General features: G+C 34.1%; 1 protein-coding gene across 2 annotated transcripts in view; it reads right to left on the reverse strand.

The window, feature by feature from the left end:
- Positions 1-1,505: 1,505 nt before the first annotated feature.
- USP38 (ubiquitin specific peptidase 38) overlaps positions 1,506-24,682 on the reverse strand; it is a 32,999-nt gene continuing 9,822 nt past the window's right edge. The window contains exons 4-10 of one of the 2 annotated variants that reach the window (XM_024736155.1): positions 23,513-23,614; positions 18,682-18,840; positions 16,389-16,582; positions 13,750-13,843; positions 11,041-11,147; positions 8,437-9,796; positions 1,506-2,729 (exon numbers count right to left, since the gene is read on the reverse strand). In XM_024736155.1, the coding sequence (XP_024591923.1) occupies positions 2,568-2,729; positions 8,437-9,796; positions 11,041-11,147; positions 13,750-13,843; positions 16,389-16,582; positions 18,682-18,840; positions 23,513-23,614 (2,178 nt within the window). In that variant the 3' untranslated portion in view covers positions 1,506-2,567. The remainder of the gene's footprint in view (positions 2,730-8,436; positions 9,797-11,040; positions 11,148-13,749; positions 13,844-16,388; positions 16,583-18,681; positions 18,841-23,512; positions 23,615-24,682) is intronic. The other variant, XM_024736157.1, reaches the window with a different exon arrangement.

Genomic DNA, 24,682 nt, shown 5'->3' on the forward strand with positions numbered 1-24,682 from the left:
AGCCAAAATGGAAAAGAATATAATAAAGAATGTATATATATGTATAATTGAATCACTTTGCTGTACAACAGAAATTAGCACAGCATTGTAAATCAACTATACTTCAATTTAAAAAATTCACATACAGAGTGAAGTAAGAGAAAAACTAATACCGTATGCTAACACATATATATGGAATCTAAAAAAAAAAATGGTTCCGTTGAACCTAGGGGCAGGACAGGAATAAAGACACAGATGTAGAGAATGGACTTGAGGACATGGGGAAGGGGAAGGATAAGCTGGGACAAAGTAAGAGAGTGGCATGGACGTATATATACTACCAAATGTAAAATAGTTAGCTAGTGGGAAGCAGCCACATAGCACAGGGAGATCAGCTTCATGCTTTGTGTCCACCTACAGGGGTGGGAGGGAGACCAAGAAGGAGGAGATATGGGGATATATGTATATGTATAGTTGATTCACTCTGCTATATAGCAGAAACTAACACACCATTGTAAAGCAGTTATACTTCAATAAAAATGTTAAAAAAAAAGGAAAAAAATTAATTTTCTCTAAAATAAATAAATAAAAGCTTAGCAAATAATTAATGTTACTATATTTTTAATCTTAAAAGGAAATCTTTAATTTCCAGTCTTTGGTAGTGGTATGAAGTTACCTAAATATGCTCAGTATTATTATATAACTAGAGTTTCATCTTTCTCTTATCATTTTGAAAATTCAATATGTATTACCTTGACACATAAAAATCTTTGAATGACTTGCTATTTTCATAGATAAAACTTTGTGTAGGTCTAATTGTCTTTATGGAAGTTTCTAGTAGAAGCAGCTGAGCCCACTATCAACCCACCAAGTATTAAATGACTTTACCAATTTCAATAGATGCTAAGACTGATATAATCTGACTATAAATCTTTATCTAGCCAGTGGATAACTGAACGCATAGCTTAGACATTCATTATTAGATCAATAGGAAGTCCAGAGGAAAGACAGTTGATAAAAAAAACTTTCTGGTTCAGTGATTTGTAGGGAAGAGAAATCTCAATTCTGCAAAAGAATTTCCAGTTTTTAACTAATCCAATCAGTTTTCCTAATCTTCCTGGTGACTAGAAACAGGTTAGGAGTGGGAAGTAGTAGAATGAAGATGAGGAGTTCTGTTTTTAACCACTGCCATTAAAAGCTTGGGAAAAAGATAAACCCCAAATCACCAAAGAACATTCTTTCCTTAAAATGTTTTCAAAATAAATATGTGACCAATCTTCAGAACAATGTACACCATGGATAAGTTAAAACTTTTAGGAATGGGGACAATTGGGATAACTTCTAAATACTGTATAATCAAGACCCAGGAGAAGTGACTTGTTTCCAGTTTCCTGGCAAAAGAAAACGTGGGACCATAGGGGCTGACATTTCGACATTTTATCTGAAACTGTGAAACAGAAACAACTGTGCAAAACGCATGACTCAAACGAGAAAAAACAAAAAACCCCACAAATGTATAACTCTAAAAATATGTGATCAATGTTTAATATTCTGAGGATTAAGTAACAAAATCGAAAAAATTTTTTTACTTTGACTAGGTTGATTTCCTCTGAATTCTTCTAAGAGTTAAAAACAAACTATTACACTTATTGATTTAGAACCATCAGATTTTACTTCAGGAAAATCTAATACCTTTCAAAAGGTTATAATTTTAACATTAGCACAAAAAATTACTTCCTAACATTTCATTTGTAAAAAACTTTTCCGCAGCCAAAGATTCCTATTTTTGAATTACAGTACTGCAAGGCACATACAGAACTCACCTCCTTCAAAACACACAGAAGATATACTCCCTGAAATAGAATTTTTAAAATCCTCAAACAATTAGAAACACTACAAAGTTAGCAATTTTTAGGTAAAAATGTGGCTCCTACAGGATCATGCACCTTTCTTAAAATCAATTCAGCACATATGTATAAATAATCCTTTTTTAAAACATTTGTACTTGAAATGTAGATACAGTGATGCTGAAGACAGCACTGAACAAACCTGAAAAGTACTACAGCTCGATAAAGTTTATGTTATTGCCTTCATGAGAGACTATATCATCTCTAGTATTCTCAAAGACTTGAATTTAATAATGGGGTAACTACACAGGAAATAAAAGATTTTCTTTCTTTCCTTACTAACAATATTTCCTTCACCTCTAACACCAATTCTTTTATAAAGGATGCTAAATGAAATCTATCTTTTGTTCAGTAAAACTGAGGACAGGACCATTTAATTGCCTCTACTAAATTTAATGCAGCTTAATTAGGGACCAGGTACATATTTGCCTCTGAAAATTTTTGGTCAAGCATGTCTAACCATAAAAGAAAATGGAATTTTAAGAGGTAGATTTTTTTCCAATGATGCATTTTGTTAATAAACGTTTTGTCAACAAAATAAAAACAAGCGCTATGTTTTCTTGTATAACGGTCTAATGAAAAGAAAAATAAAAGATAGATATGATATTTGTTACAGTCTGACATTTAAACAGTCATAGTATTGGATGTTTTGTGACCAGTGCATTTTGGACTCTCTCAGCATCAAAATACGAGTCTGCCAACTGTATTAAACCCTCCTCCACCCCCACCACCAGTTGGTCCACAGCTTCCTGGTGGATCATTGTCGTCAAATCCATTGGGCCGAAATGAACAGGATGCAGATGCAGCTTGTAGGGCCCGGGCTCGAGCATTCAGCTCTTGTTCCTAAAATTAAAAATTGTTTTTATGAAATTAAAATTCTAAATACAGTGGATGGGTATCACCTACACAAATATTTTTAAATTGCCTTAATCCTTAATAAGCATCCTTCAAATCTCAGTAACTTTAAAAATATTGATTACACTAATCTTTACCAAATCTTACTAAAGTCGAGTACCTAATCACAGATGGAGTGAACAAGGTAGAGAGCAAAATCCTAGTATAACTCTACAGAATGACAGATCCTAAAGGCCATTCTCTTTCAGTACCCGCCTTTACAGAAGATGAAACTGAAGCTCCACAGTCTTAAAATTTCTCTACAGAAATATCACAGTTCTTTCAACACTCATCACCATATACAAGAATGGATTTCTTTTCTAATACACAGAACACAGAATTCAAAGGTTACATTTTCTGTCAAGTGGAGCTATTTTGGAAGTGGGTGATTACAGTAAAAGGTATAAATAATGAAAGAAGGCTGAATTTTTTTCCTACCCTTTCCTCAGAATATTTCTCAGTAAATAACATCTCAAAAACACTGCTAAGGAAAAGGAGCCTGTCTCCTTACAGTATTACTTAAAACTTCCCCCTACCAGATTATTAGAACTTTTATAAGGAACCATATTCATCTATGTGCCTGACACATATTAAGTGCTCAGTAAATATTAATGATTTCAGACTAGAACACTATTAGGTACTTGGCCACGAAAGGAACAAATGTGAATAAGCACTTATTTATTTATTTATAAAGAAACTGCAAATTCATTTGGCAAGGTGTAGAACTGGATTCTAAAACTGGCACAAACTCCTAGGAAGAAAATATTCTGATATATGTCCATGTTCCTGGGAAAGAGTCTATAACTTTCAAGTGAGGTCATCGGTGTCAACAAGGTCTAAAAGCCACTAGCAACAGCACAACCCTTAAATGGTTAGGTATAATCATCCTGAAGAACTTTCATAGTACAGTCAACATTAATAACAAAAATTGTACTACTTTCAATTTTTCAACTAAAAGCCCAATTACTTTGCTCCTCCTGGCAAGGTAATTTTATTTTACAATTTCTAGCTAAATTTTCTTGGTTGACTATTCTACCCCCTTCATGAGATGCCCAATTTTTATTATGGAGAAAAAAATCCCAGGCTTAACCTGACATCTATCCCTCATATACGGACACCCTGTTTCTCAGTAAGCATACAGCGACTGCTGTGTGATTCCCAATACACAAAATTATCAAGAACCACATATTTTTAGGGCTGAATGTGACCTAAGAAATCCTTATAGCAGAATGGCCTAACAGGCCTTAGAAAGGCTTTTAAAACTTAATTTGCAGGATATTTCTCAAAAACATTTTTTTAATTAACTCTATCATTTACAACATTTATAACTGCTGGCTCCTCTGTATCATGTCCAACCACACAATATTTTTCAGGAGCTATAGTAATTTATTCTTCAATTTGTAAAATTAAAGTAAGAATTACATACATTTTACAGAGAGAAAATAAAAGCTGCAATGGATATATCAGAAATAAGACACAAAAATAAGAAACAAAAATCCTCTATTATGGCTCTATAATCTATTAAGCTATCTAAACAAGCAATGAAAATATGACTCTGGATCTAAGAAACAATATCTGGTTTAGGATACAGATCATCTTCCCCAATGAAATAAATAAAACTGAGTAAATATGCAAGGCAGATTTCAAGAAGTTCTGCTCCCAAAAGGTACGGCAAATTTTGCCTGGACTTTGTTAAAAAGTGACTTCTCACCAGAAACTATGTTGAAGGACCTACAAAATACAAAACTTAGTAACTCCACTGCTTCTGAGACACCTGAAACCTATATTATATTTTAAGATAGAGAGCTTCCCAAGAAAGAAATATTCCATTTTTACTTTCTTAGCTATTTATATAAATACATGGCTTGAATCTAAAAAAAGAGAAGGAAGAAAAAAAAGGTTCTGAAGAACCTAGGGGCAGGATAGGAATAAAGATACAGACGTAGAGAATGGACTTGAGGACACGGGGAGAGGGAAGGGTAAGATGGGACGAAGTGAGAAAGTGGCATGGACAAATATACACTATCAAATGTAAAACAGATAGCTAGTGGGAAGCAGCTGCATGGCCCAGGGAGATCAGCTCGGTGCTTTGTGACCACCTAGAGGGGTGGGATAGGGAGGGTGGGAGGGAGGGAGATGCAAGAGGGAGGAGATATGGGGATATATGTAAATGTATAGCGAATTCACTTCGTTATAAAACAGAAAGTAACACACCATTGTAAAGGAATTATACTCCAATAAAGATGTTAAATAAATAAATAAATACATAAATACATACATACATACATACATGGCCGAGGGAGAAAAATGTATTATATTCTGTTTTCAGAAGATAAGCTTAAACTATGGATAGAAGTAGGGGAAACTGCTTTTCATTTTATTTCTTTTAATACAGATGACAATATTAGGTAAATGTCACAAACTATGAATCTCAGTGCATATGTAATTTATATCCCAAATTTATATCAAGTATTAAAATTAATTCTTATTTCAGCAGTGGATTGTACATCTAGTGACAAAAAGGAGTTTTTGTTGTTTTGGGACAAAAACCTTTCAGTATACTTAGATCTCTCATTTAAATAAATCTGTAAACATTAAATTAATCCATCTTTTTTTTTCCTTTACACAGATATAATGTATACTCTTCTGTATGTGTGATGAAGAAAAAAATTAAGACAAACTCCCACCTTCTCCAAAGAAACAAAGGAAAGAAACTGAACACGAAAGGAGAGAACTGTCTGCAGCTGGTGTGGGACACATGGGGATAGGTGGTGCGACTCACACAGCTTTTCTCTCACTGGATCCTAACTGAAAGCATGATTTTGGTAGTCCAGACACTAAAATAATGGAGATACTCCTAATGGAAGTTGGGGAGAGAAATATATATGAAGAGATAATTTACTTTAAGATCCACAGTTCACATTGCTCTCTTATGTGTCAGGCTATGATACAGAGTAGAAAATAGTTTGTCAGACAGGATTTTTTTGCCTAGGCTTTTCACAACCACTAATCCTGCTAATACTATAGAAACAGCAAGAGTCTTTCTAACACTTGTAAATCTAGTTGTGACTTTACTCAACTCCACACCCTTATTTTTACTAAGATCTGATTAAGTTTTTTACAACTGTTTTATAAATAGGTATAATGCTGTTTCTTAAAGCCAAAGTTATATCCTAGACATAGCAATCTATTACACAGCATTATTACTATGAAATGGGCACAAACTTTTAACTATACCCCAGGAATGAATGTAAAAACAAAACTGAGAATAAGAGCAAAAACATAACATACAGGTTCCACTTGTTCAAAACTAAGAAATGATAGCTGAAAACGGCTGTATACAAAAATCTCAACATCACACATTCTCACTGCCTGGCAATTATGAGAACATGTTCATCAGTACAGAAGAAACACTATAGTCTCCTAATACAAACTTAAGATGCCAGGTGATTCAGTTACACAGTATGAGAAACATCACAATTCAAACTTTATCAATTAAAGTCTAAATATATTTAAGTTTCTAATTAAGAGTTGAGTATGTTTTTGCAATTTGCTTTAAAAAAGCACTTTGATAATGAAGCTTTAATAGCCTAAGAGTCTTAATACAGGTAAATAAATAAATAACAATGTAAAATTTAGTGATATCTTTTTTGCATTAAACAACTGGCCTGAGACTTAAAATGGAATTCAGAACAACTGCACAACACTGAGAAACTGAATTAACAAAGTACATAATGGTTTTCCTTTATAATGACATAAGGGTATTAAAATAATAATGAAAAGAATGGCTCATCACATACAAACATTGTAAAATCAGGATGTAATGGGGTAAATGGCAAGATAGAGAAAATCATGTAGAGCCAGGTTGCAATACAAATAGTTGTTATGGTTAAAAGAGCTTTTGGCATTACAATTACACAAATTAGAGTAGTTTCTGCATATTTCCAAAAGTCAAGATTGCACTGGGCCTTATTTCCATATTTTATACTGTAGAAAATTTCTATTTTAACCTAACCTTCTTACACTCCACCTCTCCAATCTTCAAGAATCATGAGTCCTATCTAAGTGCTTATTCAATATGTAGTGAGGAGGACATGTTTGAGTATACTCTATTACCTTGAACATAAGCCTTCTGACTGGATGTTAGAGTCTTTGGTAGTGAATAATGAATATTCTGAGTTTCTATTTTTTTTTCTGTAAAAAGTACTGTTTTTGTGTGACTCTGGAACATTGCCATACTCCTTTAAAAATGTATCATGTATTGTTATTTGAGTATTGTTTAATACAGTAAATTTGAAAACTTTTTGAGTAAACTTCCCTCTAAAAATCAGTACTGTTTTTTCTTATTCTGTATCCTTTAGGAGTCTGTAATAAAAAATTTTTAGAAACTTACTTATTTAAACTCATACAATCATTTGGACTACCCAATTAATACACCTACAATTTTAACTACAATTTACTGTTGGTCCTTTATGTTGATAGCAAGTTGGCAGGTTTCAAAGAAAAATGCTTTCAGCAAGATCTTTATTAACTTTAACGTAAGAAAAAGCACTAACTCTGCGAAAAATGCTTTCAGCAAGGTCTTTATTAACTTTAAAGTAAGAAAAAGCGCTAACTCTGTGCGAAAAGTAAATTCAGCTCATATGAAACCTTTACTCCACAGTTTTTATTTACTAATTGTTCTATTACTGCCATGATTCTGCTGATCAGGTCCTTAAAGAATACAAATATCCTTTCTTTACATATTCTACCTTTTAGTATCCTTTACTTTATCCACCTGACTGTCAATAAACAGTCATTAAAATATTTATACAAAGGTCTAGAAGGAATAAATACAAATTTAGCAGTTGTTTCCCCTGGCAGGTGGGACTGAAGGGAAGAGGAAAATACTTCCATTTTATTAAGCTTCCTAAATTTCTATATGGCATGCTTTTATAAAGATCACATCTTTTCTAATTAAAAACAAACAAGGTTACTCAACATAGTTTTGGAAGTTTTAGCCACAGCAATCAGAGAAGAAAAGAAATAAAAGGAATCCAAATTGGTAAAGAAGTAAAGCTGTCACTGTTTGCAGATGACATGATACTATACATAGACAATCCTAAAGATGCTACCAGAAAACTACTAGAGCTAATCAATGAATTTGGTAAAGTAGCAGAATACAAAATTAATGCACAGAAATCTCTGGCATTCCTATACACTAATGATGAAAAATCTGAAAGTGAAATCAAGAAAACATTCCCATTTACCATTGCAACAAAAAGAATAAAATACCTAGGAATAAACCTACCTAAGGAGACAAAAGACCTGTATGCAGAAAATTATAAGACACTGATGAAAGAAATTAAAGATGATACAAACAGATAGAGAGATATACCATGTTTTTGGATTGGAAGAATAAGAAAAAAAAACAAACAAGGGCTTCTATACTGCATGTACTTGTGACTTTTAATAACTAATTTGTAACATTAGAAAGAAAATTTAGCTATATAGGTTGAACCCATTTCATATAAACCCAGATTCAAATTTCAAATCACCACTTTGTAAATTCCTTAAAAATGCAGAAGTTGGATTTCAAAATTAAGGCACTCATTTAACCACCTGTCAATTGTTTAAATATTTTCCACAAATGATGAAGCTTATATTTCCAACTTACCTGTAAATATAGTTTATTGTCTTTTGTTATAGCATCCATTAGTTCTTTCTGTAGAGGTGGGTCTCCATTTACCCAGAGTCCAGTGGTTGAATTATTCCCATTTAAACCATTAGTGCTGTTCTGTTTTTTATACAACAGCACATAAGCTGTGTCCTTAGGAAACCTACTAGTAATTTTCTGGACTGACTGAAATGAAGTAAACGTCACTCTGCTGTCATTAAATAAAAACCACTCTTTTGACATTTCCTTATTTTCCAAATCCTGTTCAACAACTGCACTGGGACTATCTCTCCCTAATAAATGACTCTGGGAGGAGGCTAATGTCAGAGTTTCGGGCTGGTGGCACATCTGGTATGAGGACTCTGTACCTGTGATGTTTCTGGCATAAGAATAGTAATGTCCGCTTTCAGAGGATACACCAGAGTGAACGACAACAGAACTCAATAGATAGGGCACCAATTTTGGGGAGCAAGCTTCTTCAGTCCCAGAAGGCTTTAATTTTTTAGCTAGATTCTCACTAATATCAGTGAAGTCAACATCTAGAGACCAACTTTCTGACAACGAAGAGAAAGAAGTAGTTCTTTTAACTGGCAACTCCAAAACCAGTGGCAGTGACACATTGTCTAGGATTTTTCTTCTCACATGATACTTCTGATCATATGAAAACCTTAGGAGAGTAAGAATAAGGTATTCAGGTTCCTCCGTGATTTGCATAGTTTTCTCGGCATTCTGCAGAGAGGCACAGTTTTCACAATAATATTGGTTGTCACCAGTAAGAATCTCTGGAGCCAAAAAATAATTTAGTAAGTCAGTTACTGAAGATGTGGTTTCACCTCCTGCTTTCTGAGGTACATCTTTATTAACAAGCATCTTGCTAGAGTCATTAGGGACAGAAGTGTCTTCACTACAGCGAAACTCATCAGGACTGTCCACCATTCTTTCATTCACAGCTGAGTAACAGGCAAAGGCAGCTGTTGATGGATTACAGACTCCTGGTTCTTTTGAAGGACCAGGTACACTGGCCTGCATTAGACCACCATCTTGTGTACTGGGTGATGATGCCGGTTCTTGAAAAGACAAGTTTTCCATAGAAGAGGAAGGACAAAAGGCAAGTGAAAGATCTGTAAAGGCTTCCACTTTTTGTGAGGTACTCCTGCAGTTCAAACAACATATGTGAGTTTGTAGTTTTCCTCCAAACATTTTTTCGATTAATGTCTTCTCACTATCACTTGTGCAAGGGGTCTCTGTTAGTACAGCTGCCTTATTGGCTACTTCTTGTAAAGAAGTTTCACTGCACCCGAGACTTTCAGAAAGCTTGTGTGAGGACTGAACTTTCAAGATCTTTTCTTCTTCATGGAGCCTGTAGAAGAGTATATCATTATATAGCTACTTTGCTTAAATTTAAATGTCATTTCTACTTTAAAATATTGGTTGCCTATATAAATAGCCAAATTATTCTTATCAAATATAATGCTTAAGTAAGAAAAAATCAAGTTTCTCCTCCTTTAATCAAGAGGAATATTGAACAGTTTGAGAAGGTAGATCAGAAGAGAAGTTAGGAACTGTTCCTACACTATATTCTCATTACACTTTCATCATACTGCTATTTTATAGCACTTATTATAATTATACATGTCCACTAACTGTCTTATATATCTTTGTTTGCCTGACACTTCACAGAAAGCCTGGCACAAAGAAACCACTCAACATATCCTTGCTGAATGGAAGGAAGGTTGAGTTCAACCTTTAACTAACTTTACTAGTCATTCACATAACAGAAGGGAGGCAAAGACAGGGAAATACAGGAAGATAATAGGTTTTATTAACTAAGTGGTAAGAAGACAATAAAATTTACCAAACCCACTGAATTATGAACTGGTTTAAAGAGCAGTTATTAATTTTTTTTGTCTCAGGATGCCTTTATACTCTTAAACAAAATTGAGGAACCCAAAAGCTTTCATTTATGTGGTTATACCTATTAATATTTACTGTATTCAGAAATTGAGAATAAAGGTAATAATACATTTAAAAACAATAATAAACTCATTACATGTTAATATACATTTTTAAAATAAAATATTTAAAATAAAATATTTAAAATAAAACATTTAAATATTTAAAATAAAACATTTTTTAAAATAAAAAATAGTTATATTTTCTAAACCCCCCAAAACTTAGAAGAATGGCGCTGTTTTACATTTTGCCAATACTTCAAGTATCTGGCTTAATAGAAGACAGGCTGGATCCTCATATCTGCCCTGCATTCAGTCTATCGTGATATGTTGTTCTGGATGAAGTATATGAAGAAAATCTGGCCTCAACTACATATACACAGATATGCAGTTCGAAAAGGGAAGAGCCCTGAAAGTGTTCTGGGAACCCCTAGGGGTCCTTGTACCACACTTTGAGAACAGCTGGTCTAAAGTAAGAAAATTTAAAAAAGAAACCAAATTGAAAACAAAAGAACACTTTAAAAAATACAATAAATGCAGGTATTTTAGGGATTAACAGTTGAAATATGTCTTTAAAGGAAACGATGTTTTGTAGAAATAATCTGTTATGAAAGAACATAATTCAAATCATAGCTTTAGAAATACTTCTTACCTGTCTAGTAGAAACCTGAGGTATTCAGAACAGTCTTGTTGTGATCTGGGGGTAAACCATGGAGGTCTGGAAGCCTCAAAGAATATCCGAGGTGCATATGCTTCTCTCTTTTGACAGAGAAAACACAAGGGAGTGATTCTCACACCATGAACCAAATAACTGAAATCTTAATATATAATGCTTAATAAAGATTACTAAAATTACACTGGCTTAACCTTTACCACAAAGTGCCAAACATGAGGGCACATAAAATTAGTTAGAAATAAATTTAGGTAACTTTCGGTCATAACTTCTTATTCTGCAGATGAGAATTAAGATCTAGAGAAACTATGGGACTTGCCCAAGGTCATATAGCTAAATTAATGGCAGAGGGGATTATATCAGAACCCAAGTCTCTTTAAATTAATATAATGCTCCTGGCATTACCCTCTATGTGCTTGAGTCCACAATTTAAAAAAAAATCAAATCTGAAAAAAATGTTAGTGAATATATATCCTGGCTAAAGTAATAAGGGGCATACTCTACAGAACCATGTGTACTTATTTTAGGTGAAAATTTCCTTGACTGGGTACACATGTCATAAATGTACAGAATGTGAACACACTGGCTAGGGACTTTTCACTGGTTGCTGACTTTCTTTTTTTTAGTACAGAGGCAGTTTAGTGAAGTGGCTGCTAGTGGACTTTAGAGCAAGCTAGGTTGAAATCCTAGATTTTGCCATGACAAAAAAAAAAGAACTGAAAAAGGCATCTGAAGAGTTGTGATTATAACTTGAAAATTTATAATTTATTTGTGGTATATGACAGAGTTCTCAGTTAAGGAAATTTTTTTTATCAAAATAGGAGTGTTTATGGTATTTTGAAGGAAAGGAATTTGGTAGACTGGTTGAACATGGGTTCCAGAATCATTTGGTTTACATTCCAATCTTGCTGTTTGTTTGCATGACCATGAAAGCAAGTAATGTAAGCCCCATTTCTTCACCTGTAAAATGGGTATGCTACCTTATTACCGCATAGATTGATTTTGAGGATTAAGAGCTAATATATGTAAACCACTTAGCACAGGAGCTAGACAAATTTAAATGCTCAATAAATGTTAGTTTTATTAATTATAAGAAGAAAAGCCTTTTAAATTATATAGGGAAAATCTACCTAAAACAGTCCTTGTCAGGCTGCTATCAGATAGGGTCTCAACTATGACAGAACTTTAATTAGGTTCTCCTGTTAATTCCTTTTGTCTTTTATTGGGAGTTTGGAAGCCTCCTAAAATTTTTTTCCCAATAGCTCTGACTTAATAAGTTAATATAGTATATATAATGTATTAATATCTACATGTATATGCAGAGATACACACATTTATATTATACAGCTGACCACTGAACAACATAGGGGTTGGGGTGCCAATCCTCTGCTTAGTCAAAAACTTTACAGTATACTGAAAATTTATACTGTAAAGATATACTGTGTATCTGTTCATGTATCTGTGGTTCCGCATCTGCTGACTCAAACCACCATGGATTATGTAGTACTATAGTACATATTTATTGAAAAAAATCCATGTGTAAGTGGACTCCTGCAGTTCAGACCTGTGATGTTCAAGGGCCGACTCTATACAGTATACAGTAAATACAGACTAGTGATAAAGCAAGTGCATAAATCCATTTACTAGAAAACAATGTTTGGGGGGAGTTGCAGGGAGGAGATTTCATCTCCCTTGGTCCTGAGATGTTAAATTTAATTTATGAACATATTTCCCCCAGATAGAGAATAGTATAAATGATCCTTTGAGTATCTCATAGGCCATCACTAATCATCTCATATGTCAATCTTGTCTTGATTCTTTCCATTTAAGAAGTTATACCTGAGATATTTCTCAGCTTGTAGACAGGAAACCATTCCTATCAACTCAATTCCACTGATTCCGAATCTATCTTCTCTTCTGGCTGTAACTACCTACTTCTTTAGACCTCTGTGAAACTAAGACAATCAGAGTATAACCAGAAAATAATATGTATTATTTATAAATGATATATATTATTCATATGTATTACTCAAAACTTAAAGTATAAGTTCCTCAAGCATAAGGATTCCTTTTTGAATGCTTATCAGACTGCATATTGTGTCTCTCAATAAATGTCTGTTTACTATGTGATGTTCTTGCCATTAGCATAAACTCATTTCCTTGGATTAATCTGTGGACATAAATGATCATCACAAAATTTTAAGCTCTAGAACTTAATAGGTAAACAGTTTATCCATTAGTTCTAGAGCTTAGAAGTAGTCATAATTAAAGGGTACATATGATAGAAATGAGATAAAAAAGAAGCCAAGATACCACAAAATTATTTTAATTGTTCATTACTGTGAAGATCTACCGATTAGTATCTATAAACTTAATATTAAAGATTCATTTTTAACGATTTCTTCATGAAGGAGCTTAACTTTTGGATAGAAAATCAGATATATAATAATCAGTATAATGAGTTAGTAAAATATTCATCTACAAGAATGTAAAGCAGAAGGGAGAAATAAAAACTTAGAGCATATCCTGATTTTAGGCAGTATCTTTTTAGATTTCTATGTGGATTTGTTGTGCTGGGAGGATATATATTATTTCATCAGTTAAAAAGGTTCACCAAGTTTGCTATAATGTGAAGTTTAAAGAAGATTTTCAAGGCAATTAACATATACACACTACACACACACTCACCTGTGTATGAGCCAAAAAGGCAAAAAGATGCTGTAATTTTTTCATTAACGAATTGCACCCATTTAGATTTAAAGATAATACTTGTCTCCTGAAACTGAAAGATAATAAAATATAATGATTTTTGTATACATGTATACACACGATGCATTTTTTTAAAAGCTAAAAGGAAGTTAGTTCAAGAACTTATTATCCTCAAAGTAAAATTTCACTTACCTGAAGGCCCTTTACCTGGCAAAGTCACTGCCTACCATGTAGTGAAGAAGGAAGAGAATGATGGTAATTGAACTCTTACTACGTGGCCTGGCAATGGCCACGTGCAGTCACATATTATTCCTATCTTCTGGATTAGCAAATAGAAATAGATTAAGCTATTAACTAATAACTTAAGTAAACAACTTTTGAATTCTTTCACATCTGCATGAAATAAAAAAATATGCCGTCATCAAAACTACTATGAAGTTAGAGTGATTTAAAGAGTGTGGTACTAGTGCCAGATGGGAAAAGAAGCTATACAAAAAACAGTATAGGAACAAATGGGTATCCATTTGGAAAAAAATGGAATTAGATTAAGATTTCACATCATCACAGATGCCACAGAAGAGTATTGAGCTAAATGTAAAATACAAAAGTACTGAAGTATTTAAAAGAAAAAAAAAGGTGGGGAAGGGGTATAGAGGGGAAGGCTTCCTAAAATTCAGACACTATAAATGATAAATAGCAGATCTGACTACATAAAATAAAAAAATTGCAAACAAAACACTTCACAAATTTGAATCATACTGACTGGAAGAAAGCATGAAACAAAGGATTATCACCCATAGTATATATAAATCAGTATGAAAAAGAAAAGGAACCAACAGAAAGGTGCACAATGGAAAGAATAGGTTATTCAAAAAAGAAACACAAATGAACAAAGAAAACTAGAGAGGGAAAAACTCTGTAATGGTCAGCAATACACATTTTCCTCCAGATTGGAAAAATTTTTAAAGACTGATTATATCAAGTACTGCTAAAGGCATGGGGTCATAGGTACAATCATGTATTAGTATGCAAGTTCAAATGCTATAGCCTTTCTGGAAGCAATCTGGCACACCCTATTCAAAGAATATCCTCTATAACTGCATATGGGCAGAGAGATATTAATTATAAGCAAAACAATCTAATATTCATCAGTAAGAATATGATTAAATAAATCATGGTACACCTGTTTACTCAGAATGACACAGTTCTGTCATTTGCACTAACGTGGGACTCTTTCCAACACAAATCGTTAAAAGAAAAAAACAAGTGGCTGGAAAAGAATATATAAATAGGATCCTTTATAAACATATTTTTAAAAAAACAATTCATTTGTTCTTGTACTAGATAAATCTTATCTCTGTACAAAAAATAGGTTTGGAACAATACAAGCAAAACTGTTAACAAATTACCCTTGGGGATGGGAATGTCTGATGTTTATTTTATGTACTTCTAGATTTATTTTTTTAAAACCACAAAGAATTTACATATTACCAAAGAAATAAAATATCCTGTCTGCTTATTCTGAGATAGTATTGGCCACTGTACAATAAGATGTGCTCTTTGAATTGTGGTTGCCAGTTATAACTGCTCTGGGTCTCTGCTTTCTCTATCATCTGTAAAATGAGACGGCTGGATTAGATGACCTCTGGTGGTGAGACATGGATTACTTTAGCTTTATGCCTAGTATCACTTGTGTCTAAGAGTATACATTTTCTTAAAAAAAAAAAAAAATCCCAAATACAAACAAACCGAACGACAAAAGAAACCACTAGACCAAATGAAAAACACCTTAGTGTTGACAGTATATTCTGAGGCCAGGAAAGAAAATAAAGCTAAACTCTTTATCTTTCAGTTTATGATTCCTCTAGGTAGGCATAAAAACTTACACAGGCTTAGAACTCAATTTGTAAACATCTTTGGTCAAGTCCCATGAATACTCTATTGGTACAGAAGAGAAAAATTCAACCATGCTTTTGCCTTCAGGAAAAGTTTATCATTATTTTGTACCTTTACAGATTGTATTCACATAGCTAACAACCTCTGATTTCCTATTTGCTTGGCTGCAAAAGAAAATGAATTTGAAAGTAAATCTGTAAGATGGCAAAGAAACATGTCTGTTTATACAGTTGTTCAGTATCTATCAACTTGGGGTGGGAAGCAGAGCTTGAATTTCCTTAACAGCAACAAAGGAGTTATTGATCTGATAAAACAGCAAAATATCTATAAGCAGAAAAAACATGACCACCTTAAAAGATACACAGGTTAAAAGAAACAGGATAATAACAAATTAGTACTTGAGGACCCTTAAATTCTGAAATAAGCTCAATCAATCCCTCTGTTACATTAATAAATATCAACTTGGAGTAATTCAAAAGACTCTAAATGCAATATATAATATAAACATGAAGTAGAATTTATAGAAGTTAACATTTTAGAAGTTCCTGAGCAGTAAAAGCAATTCATTTCTGAATAAGGTAATTATATGAAAATATGAATATTTCTGCCATATATAGGAAATAATGTGAAGATAATCCCACCATTTACATTTCATCAACATGCATCAATTTCTACAGTTAAAATGAAAACAAACAAACAAAAAAGCTCAAATTTAAACTTACTCTGTGGCCATAAACAATGCTTGTATAACACTGTTCATATAACATGTATTCCCTAGATTAATAAGACCAGTTTTCCCAGTTTCAGATTTTCCAGAAAGTCTAGACAAGCAAGATGCCAAAGAATTGGATTGAGAAGTCCAGGCACTTTGACTGAGAATCAGTTTAATCTTCTCTTCACTGGGCTTAGGAAAATCCTGTAGAGCATAAAGAGGAAAAGTAGTGTAAAAATATAAACTTTTTTTTATTAAGTTAACACCATAAAGAAGATTCTTCCACTGACACTTAACCTTTGTTTTCTTCCACTTAGTTTGGAAATCACTGATAATACTTGAGCAGTCATCAAAAAAATTACACTACATGGCAAAAATAATTGTCTCCTAAAATGAATAAGTATCTCCTAAGGTAGAGTTTATCAAGCTGAGGAATACTCAAGAACCAGGAATTGAAGTCACATTTGAACTATTTATATTTCCTATTTGCCAGCAAAATGTTTTCAAAATAAACCTCTGACATCAGAGAGTATATTGCAGTGCTATTCAAAGGCAGTAGAATAAGGACTTAAATTAGTACACAATTGAATAAGCTTAACAATTTGCTTTCAAATTTTGTAGTGAAAATAATATCTCCTTTTCATTCAATACTAATATTTACCCAGTACTAACCCTTAGAAATAAAAGCTCAAAGTAATCAGGGAATGAAAAGTGAAAGCATCTAAGCACAATGACCTCTGACTTTAAGAAATAAAACTCAATTTCATGTTTAACCATATAGAAAAATTATTACAGGATACAGTTTCTTCCCTGCTTTGTGACATATGAGATAAAATTTTAAGTGTAAGTGGTTTCAAGCATGAGTAGAGCACTGGAGAATAAGGAAAGTTGGTAAAATCATTCAGGCTTTTTTGGACTATTACCATCGAAGGTACTCAGACCTCAGAAAACATTTTCTGAAGGAATTTTAATCTTTGGATTTGATTTTGCTGTTGTTGTTGTTGACAGCTAATGGAAAGTGCCTCCCTTGGTTTAAGAGGGAGATCCTTGATTCTTCCGAGCCTATTTCAGTTATCAGAATTTTCAACCTTCAGCAGTGAAGAATGACATTTAACAACAGCAATAGCTTTCATCTATGGACACAGCGACACTGCAGAAAGAGATTAACATTACTATCAAATCCATGACAAAAACTAGTTTGCAGGGCAGAAATAGAGACACAGATGTAGAGAACAAATGTATGGACACCAAGAGGGGAAAGTGGCGGGGGGTGGTGGTGGTGGGATGAACTGGGAGATTGGGATTGACATGTATACACTAATATGTATGAAATGGATAACTAATAAGAACCTGCTGTGTAAAAAAATAAAATTCTAAAGTTCAAAAAAAAAAAGTAAAAAAATAAAACAAAAAAACCCTTTTATACATAAAGACATTTACTTCTGAAGTGTCAAACTGTCATACCAGTAGTACACAATAACTGCTGAACAGTCTTGTGTTCTGGGCTCAGTTTGATTTAGCTAACTCTACAGTAAAAAGAGCATGCTCTGAATTCACTTCAGATACATAAGAAGTAAAGATAACGAGACCTTATATTTTATTTCAGATCTCAAAAAGGAACACTGTTAATAGAAATGATTTCAATAACTTCTGAATACACCTAGCTGAGGCAAGTTCTTCAATTCTTTTGCTCTACCCTGATCACGCAATAAATCTACTAAGAGGAAAGTGTGCTTATTGTGACCCATTTTTCAAGACAAACAGAATCAACGCTTTTTAGATCCAGTTATCTATACAAAGTTGAAAACCAGTAAGTTCACAAATAATTCAAGTAAAGATTCTATGAAATATGGACATTCATGAACAATGCATAGCAAAAATGAAATAAAAAACAGAAGAAACATAAGTCAAATATTTTATTAAACTGTCTTTCCTTGATTCTAAGACATATTTTACATATTTTAATGTTTCAGATATTGGGATGCAACTCTGATGTATGTATTAACTTAATGTAGCATTTTTTAAACCAAATCTCCCCCAAAGGTATTACAAATTTACAGGGACACCTTATCATTGTTGGCATTGTAGAAATATGGTTATTAATTTAGATTAGTTATAGTAAATAAGAGATTACTCCCTAAAAATTAATGAAACTTGATTCCAATTACATATTTTATTACATATAAAAGGCATATTTCCATAAAATAGTAAAATGAATAGCTGCTTATAGGAATGTTTCACCGCATTCATCTATCACATCATGGGCTGCAGCTCCGCAAATACTGGTGCAACTATTATCATACCTTTATTGCTTCCAGGATAGGTTCGTAGAGATCTGGAAATCCAGAATAATGATACATCATACAGTGTATCAGTTCGGTTAATTGCACTAGGAAGGTTGTACTGGAAGGCAGACCATCACTTTGGAAGGAGTGAACCAAATTAACTACATGAGGAACAATCTGAACAGAAAAGAAGACAAACATTCCTCTATTTATACAAATTGTCAACAAATCCTCTAGCCTACAAATGGAATGCAAATGTTACACAATCAGCAAATGCTTTTCTGTATGTTTAGTCACTGCCTTTTTCTAAAAAAGTTATGAAGCTAAACATTTCTAGAATATCAAGGTAAATCTAGGTTTAAATCACATATAATTGTAATTCCATATAAGACCCCTCTCCTCATTCTTAGACTCCATCTAAAACTACGGTACAAACAAATTAAGGTACAAAATAGGAGCCTTAGTCACTGCCACCATTCTAAAAAATGGCTTAAGTTGAAAAATGTTAGGGCTATTATATTTACCAGATTGTTCAGTAGGGAGAAAGTTTTAAAAGATAAACCCAGAATTAGCTTAAGAGCTCCATCTAGTGTGAATTTTAGATTTTTCACTTGAAAGAATTATACCGGAGTGTGAACATTAAAGTCTACTTCAAAAAACCTTCAAGATAATTTATGCATGTAACTAAAATTACAGATCAGACTTCCCCAGTGGCGCAGTGGATAAGAATCCTCCTGACAATGCAGGGGACACAGGTTCAAGCCCTGGTCCAGGAAGATCCCACATGCTGCGGAGCAACTAAGCCCGTGTGCCACAACTACTGAGCCTGCGCTCTAGAGCCTGGCCTCCACAACTGAGCCCGTGTGCCACAACTACTGAGCCTGCTCTCGAGAGCCCATGAGCCACAACTACTGAAGCCCGCATGCCTAGAGCCTGTGCTCTGCAACAAGAGAAGCCACCGCAATGAGAAGCCTGTGCACCACAACGAAGAGTAGCCCCCACTCGCTGCAACTAGAGAAAGCCCATGCGCAAAGACCCAACACAGCCATAAATAAATAAATAAATAAATAAATAAATAAAATAAATAATAAATAAATAAATAAAAATAAAATTACAGCTCAGGCTACAGCAGTACCTCTCTTTAAGATAAGGGACTACCTCTATTTTAGGGTCGGTATCTTATGTAAGCATGGTTATCCTCGCTAACAATCCCTATGCCCCACCTCCAAAAAGAAGAGACAGTTCTAAAACTAAAGTGAATTAGAAATTTCTCTTATTTTTAAGGAATTGGGGTTAAAAATGAAGGCGAGATCTAAAATGCTCATTGCTCATAAATACATAGAAAACTATTAATACTGATAATAAGCACAACAATGTCCTTTCATTATAAAATTAGAATAAAAAGTCAAAACAGAGCCAATCACATATTTAAGAGGTTATTAACAAAATAAAATAAATCTATTTTGCAGTAATGGCTCATTCCATTAGTACGGTGCCATACTTGTCTCAACTAATTATTAATTATAATCTGATACTACATATTTACAGTTCACATGTAAAAAGCATCTTATTTTCTACATGTAGAACTTTTCTGTGTAGCAAAATATTATGTAATGTTAAATTTTAAAAGAAGGATACAAAAACTGCATATAAATTACAAATATAAATACCTTGTTAAAATATACAGGGAAAAAAACATCGTGATGGAAAACATAAAAATTGTAGTGTAGTGAGATTGAGGGTAATTTCACTAACTTCCTATTTTGTTATATTATCTTTCTGTAAAAGTTTAATTTTGTTGTAAATGAATTATACACTTATTGTAAAAAAAAAATTTTAACAATACAAACTTGTATGAAGTAAAAGAAAAAGTCTGTCCCACTGTCCAGTGAAAGACACTGCTTGCTGTATATCACTTTATATAACATATAACATGTCATGGCATATACCACATATACCATCTAGAACTTTTCTTATCTCAACCGACAATCACCTCTTGCCTCAATTCATGCAAAACCTCCCAACTGGTCTCCCTGTTTCCACCTTTGCCCTTCTTCAGACTATTTTCAAAGTAGCCAAACGAACCAAATAAAAAGCAGTGTAGAACATTTTTTTTGGTTGCTAACTCGTGATAAAAGTGAAGTTATAGCTCTATGGACTTATCATCAAACAGCAGTGACAACAATTATAGTTATATCCCAATCAACTCCCTTCCTTCCTGTAGAAAGAAAATCATATTCTTAAATTAACACTGCTATTCTCATTCTGCTGTCTCTGGTTTTACTCTTGTGCTTTGAGGTCTGAAATCACACTTTAGCTTTTGCACCACTTTCTTCAATCTTACCTCCAAAAAAGGTATTAATCTGACCATAAAACTACCAGTTTCTAATGGTTCACTCTACTGCTATCATCTCTACATTTCAAAGCAAATCTGAATTATAATTTTGCTCCATAAAGCCGTATCTATCAGATACTCTCTTGCTAAAATAGTCAGAAATCCAAATTATTGTTTCCTCAGAGGTGACAGGAGAGACAGAGATGGAAGAGAAGAGGAAAGAATTTTTTAAATGATTGTTTAATTTACAAATACCAAATCCTCTAAAAGCTAGTGTACAATCTTCCTAGTGTAGATTGGATCTCTGCAGTCAGATAATACACATAATTGTCTACTACTACATCCTATGTGGTCAAAATGATCACTGACGTGGAAATAAGACTAAGTTCTTCACAAGCATATAGATAGACATCCAAGCAGGTTATTACCTTCTAAATATCTGAAAGTTGATTTTTTTTCTGAATGAGCAAATCTAAATATTTGCAGACATTATTGTGATACTCATTAAACTTAAGTTACTATTTGAGAAAATGTGTATAACTTATTTAATTAGAAGCTTTGATATTTTCTCTTTTGTTAAAAAATTTTTTTCCACTTATAAAAAGCAACTTGGTCCATAATAACACACACTATAATTTCAATCTCAGTTTGCTCTAAAATATTCTAAATGTATAATACAATGAATAATGATGCTGGTGATTCCAGATTAGTGTTCATTCTTAGCAACTCCTAAACCTGAGTCCTTCGCTGAGTTATTTAGAGTTATAGGTGATTTAACTACCACATGATCCACTACTAGATGCCCAAGTTAATTTTAGGTGAGTAGCAGGTCAGGATACACACAGAATGTAGAGAGTTAGTAGGTCTTTGTTTTTAGACTTTACTAGGCCAGATCACAATTTTCTACTTTAGAGCTAACTGTTCTTTAAATAAATGATTTAATATTTACTTATTTCAGGAGCCAAATATTTCAAAGTCAACCATTTGCCATTTCAATTACTATTTTCAGGGAAATAAAAAGCAATACAAGGTAAGGAGATATCTTCTATCTTTAAAAAAATTGAGCAAAGAAATAGGTTTAGAGTACAGCACTTTTCAGAAGTACTCTCTTTTCAGAGAGATTAAGGAATGTATGGAGAGCAATAAATATTAGAATGGATGATTTCCTTCCCAGAAATTCTGAAAATAAACCTTTTCTCAAATGGCCTATACATGATCATGCCTGAAGACAGGGAAAAACAGTTTTTTTTCCCTTGGAACATTTTGCTAGTATAGCTGCTGTATTAGCTCAAGTGTGAGTTTTGTTTGTGTAATGGATATAAGGTTATTAACTGATGATCAAGCTCACCAATTAGGGCAATGAACTGCAGAAATCACTCACCCTAAGAGATAATATAATGTAATTACTTGTTAGTAAGGTTTACTTCTATTAAGCCTGAAGATTTTGGAAATGAGGCACCAAGTAGCCTATGTGAGTATATAATTCTCTGAGGCTAGTTACATTTCTAGCTGACAATCAACAACTGAAATTCTGCACTTTATCAGTCTCCTTTGAATTTGTTTGTGGTGGGTCAGTATTCCTAAGATTTTAACATTGTGGGTGTGTTGATAATGAGTTTCTAGTCCTGTAAAACTGAGGATCAGACCTTGGAGGAAGCACATAACCACATACACCACTGCTTTCCTGTGATCCCCTGGATAGAAAAATGGACAGGTTCCTAAAATAACATTTTGTCACTTTTCACCTGCAATAACTGATAATCAAAAAATCAAAATCAAATCAAATCAAAAGCAGTGATGTAGCTGGTTAAAAGTGGTAGGATTCTGGATATATTTTAAAGGTGGAATCTACAGAATTTGTAGGATATGGGCTGAAAGAGAATGAAAAGCCCTAAATCTGGGGCAACAAAACAAAGACTTATGGTTTCATGCTTCTGAAATTCTAAAGCAGTCAGTGGTTTTTTTTGTGTGTGTGTGGTACGCAGGCATCTCACTGTTGTGGCCTCTCCCGTTGCGGAGCACAGGCTCCGGACGCGCAGGCTCAGCGGCCATGGCTCACGGACCCAGCTGCTCCGTGGCATGTGGGATCTTCCCGGACCGGGGCACGAACGTGTCCCCTGTGTCGGCAGGCGGACTCTCAACCACTGCGCCACCAGGGAAGCCCTAGTCAGTGGTTTTAAACCATTTTTCTCCTACACTGTTCACCTGTGCAACACACAACCAACAGTGACACTGACATGTGACATCTCTCATGTACAAGAGTAACTTTTAACTTTCAGTTGCTGGTTGTGATTGCAAGTGGAGCAATTTTGGTGAGACCCAAAACATTCTAAAAACATATTCTTTGGAAGGAAATCTCACAATCTCAATTTTAAAAGGAATCATAAAGCTACATGAAAATAGTTAGATTTAGGACCAACCTACAAGGTTTTCACAAATACAAATGTGACTCAATATTAACTTGAAATTTTAAAACAAGTCTTTTCAGTGTAGAAAGCTTGTGTCATAACTTACCAAATGGAACGCCTCTGGAGAATGCTGAAAACTAAGCAGCATGTGAGAAAGAACTGTGAGAGCACCAGGTCTCACAAGAGGAAACCAAAGCCGATTAAAAACCTGCGGAAAAGACAAGACATCCACTTTAAGAGTTGGTAGGGAAATAATTAATCCAATCAGTGATTATCTTCCTAGGGCCAAAAATTATTTGTGTGAATATCTCCTTTCCTGAGAAGTTCTGTCATAACATATGTTACTAAATTCTGGGAAAGGGAGAAAGTTAGGAAATAATATGACAGAGATCAAGAGAATAAAATGACCTAACCAACTCTGAAAACTCCCTGATCAAATAAAAATCTGTCAAACCATGTTTACAAGGTGATATCTCCCTGGTCCTTTATTCATTCAATTCATTCAGCAAATACTTATTGACCACCTACTGCTGCTTGGCACTACTCTAAGTACTGGAGATACAATGGTAGATAAAGAAAAATGAAATCTCTGATCTTACAGGGCTTACTGTCTACAGGGTGAGTAAAGACAATATAAAGTAACATGGGAGAGAAATGCTATGAAAGCAGGGTATGTTGAAGAGGGAGTGCTGAGTGGCAAAAAGATCTGCTATTTTATATATGGAATTTAAAAAATGCATCGTGATAAAGGTGATACCTGACTTCAAAAAACTGAAAGGAATGAGAGTAAGTCTGACAGATAACTTGAAGAAGAGCGTAGTAAGCAGAGCAAAGGCCCTGAGGCCTCCACCCTGGTGGACTAGAGATATAACAACTAGGGCAGTGTAAGTAAAGCACAGAGACTGAGGCAATAATAGTGGGAGACCGGATGAGAGAAGTAGCAGTGGGCCAGATCAGGTAGGACCTTGTGTGACACCTGAAGAGGACCAAGGGCAGGAGCTGCAAGGCGACTGCAATCAATATAGCAAGGGGTGGGCTTCCCTGGTGGCGCAGTGGTTGAGAGTCCGCTTGCCGATGCAGGGGACACGGGTTCGTGCCCCGGTCCGGGAAGATCCCACGTGCTGCAGAGCGGCTGGGCCTGTGAGTCATGGCCGCTGAGCCTGCGCGTCCGGAGCCTGTGCTCCGCAACGGGAGAGACCACAACAGTGAGAGGCCCGCGTACCACAAAAAAAAAAAAAAAAAAAATCTACCATTCTATTTATTTTTATTAAAAAAC

Source organism: Neophocaena asiaeorientalis, unplaced genomic scaffold (assembly GCF_003031525.2).
Source record: "Neophocaena asiaeorientalis asiaeorientalis breed wild unplaced genomic scaffold, Neophocaena_asiaeorientalis_V1.1 scaffold7, whole genome shotgun sequence".
Lineage (NCBI taxonomy): Eukaryota > Metazoa > Chordata > Mammalia > Artiodactyla > Phocoenidae > Neophocaena > Neophocaena asiaeorientalis.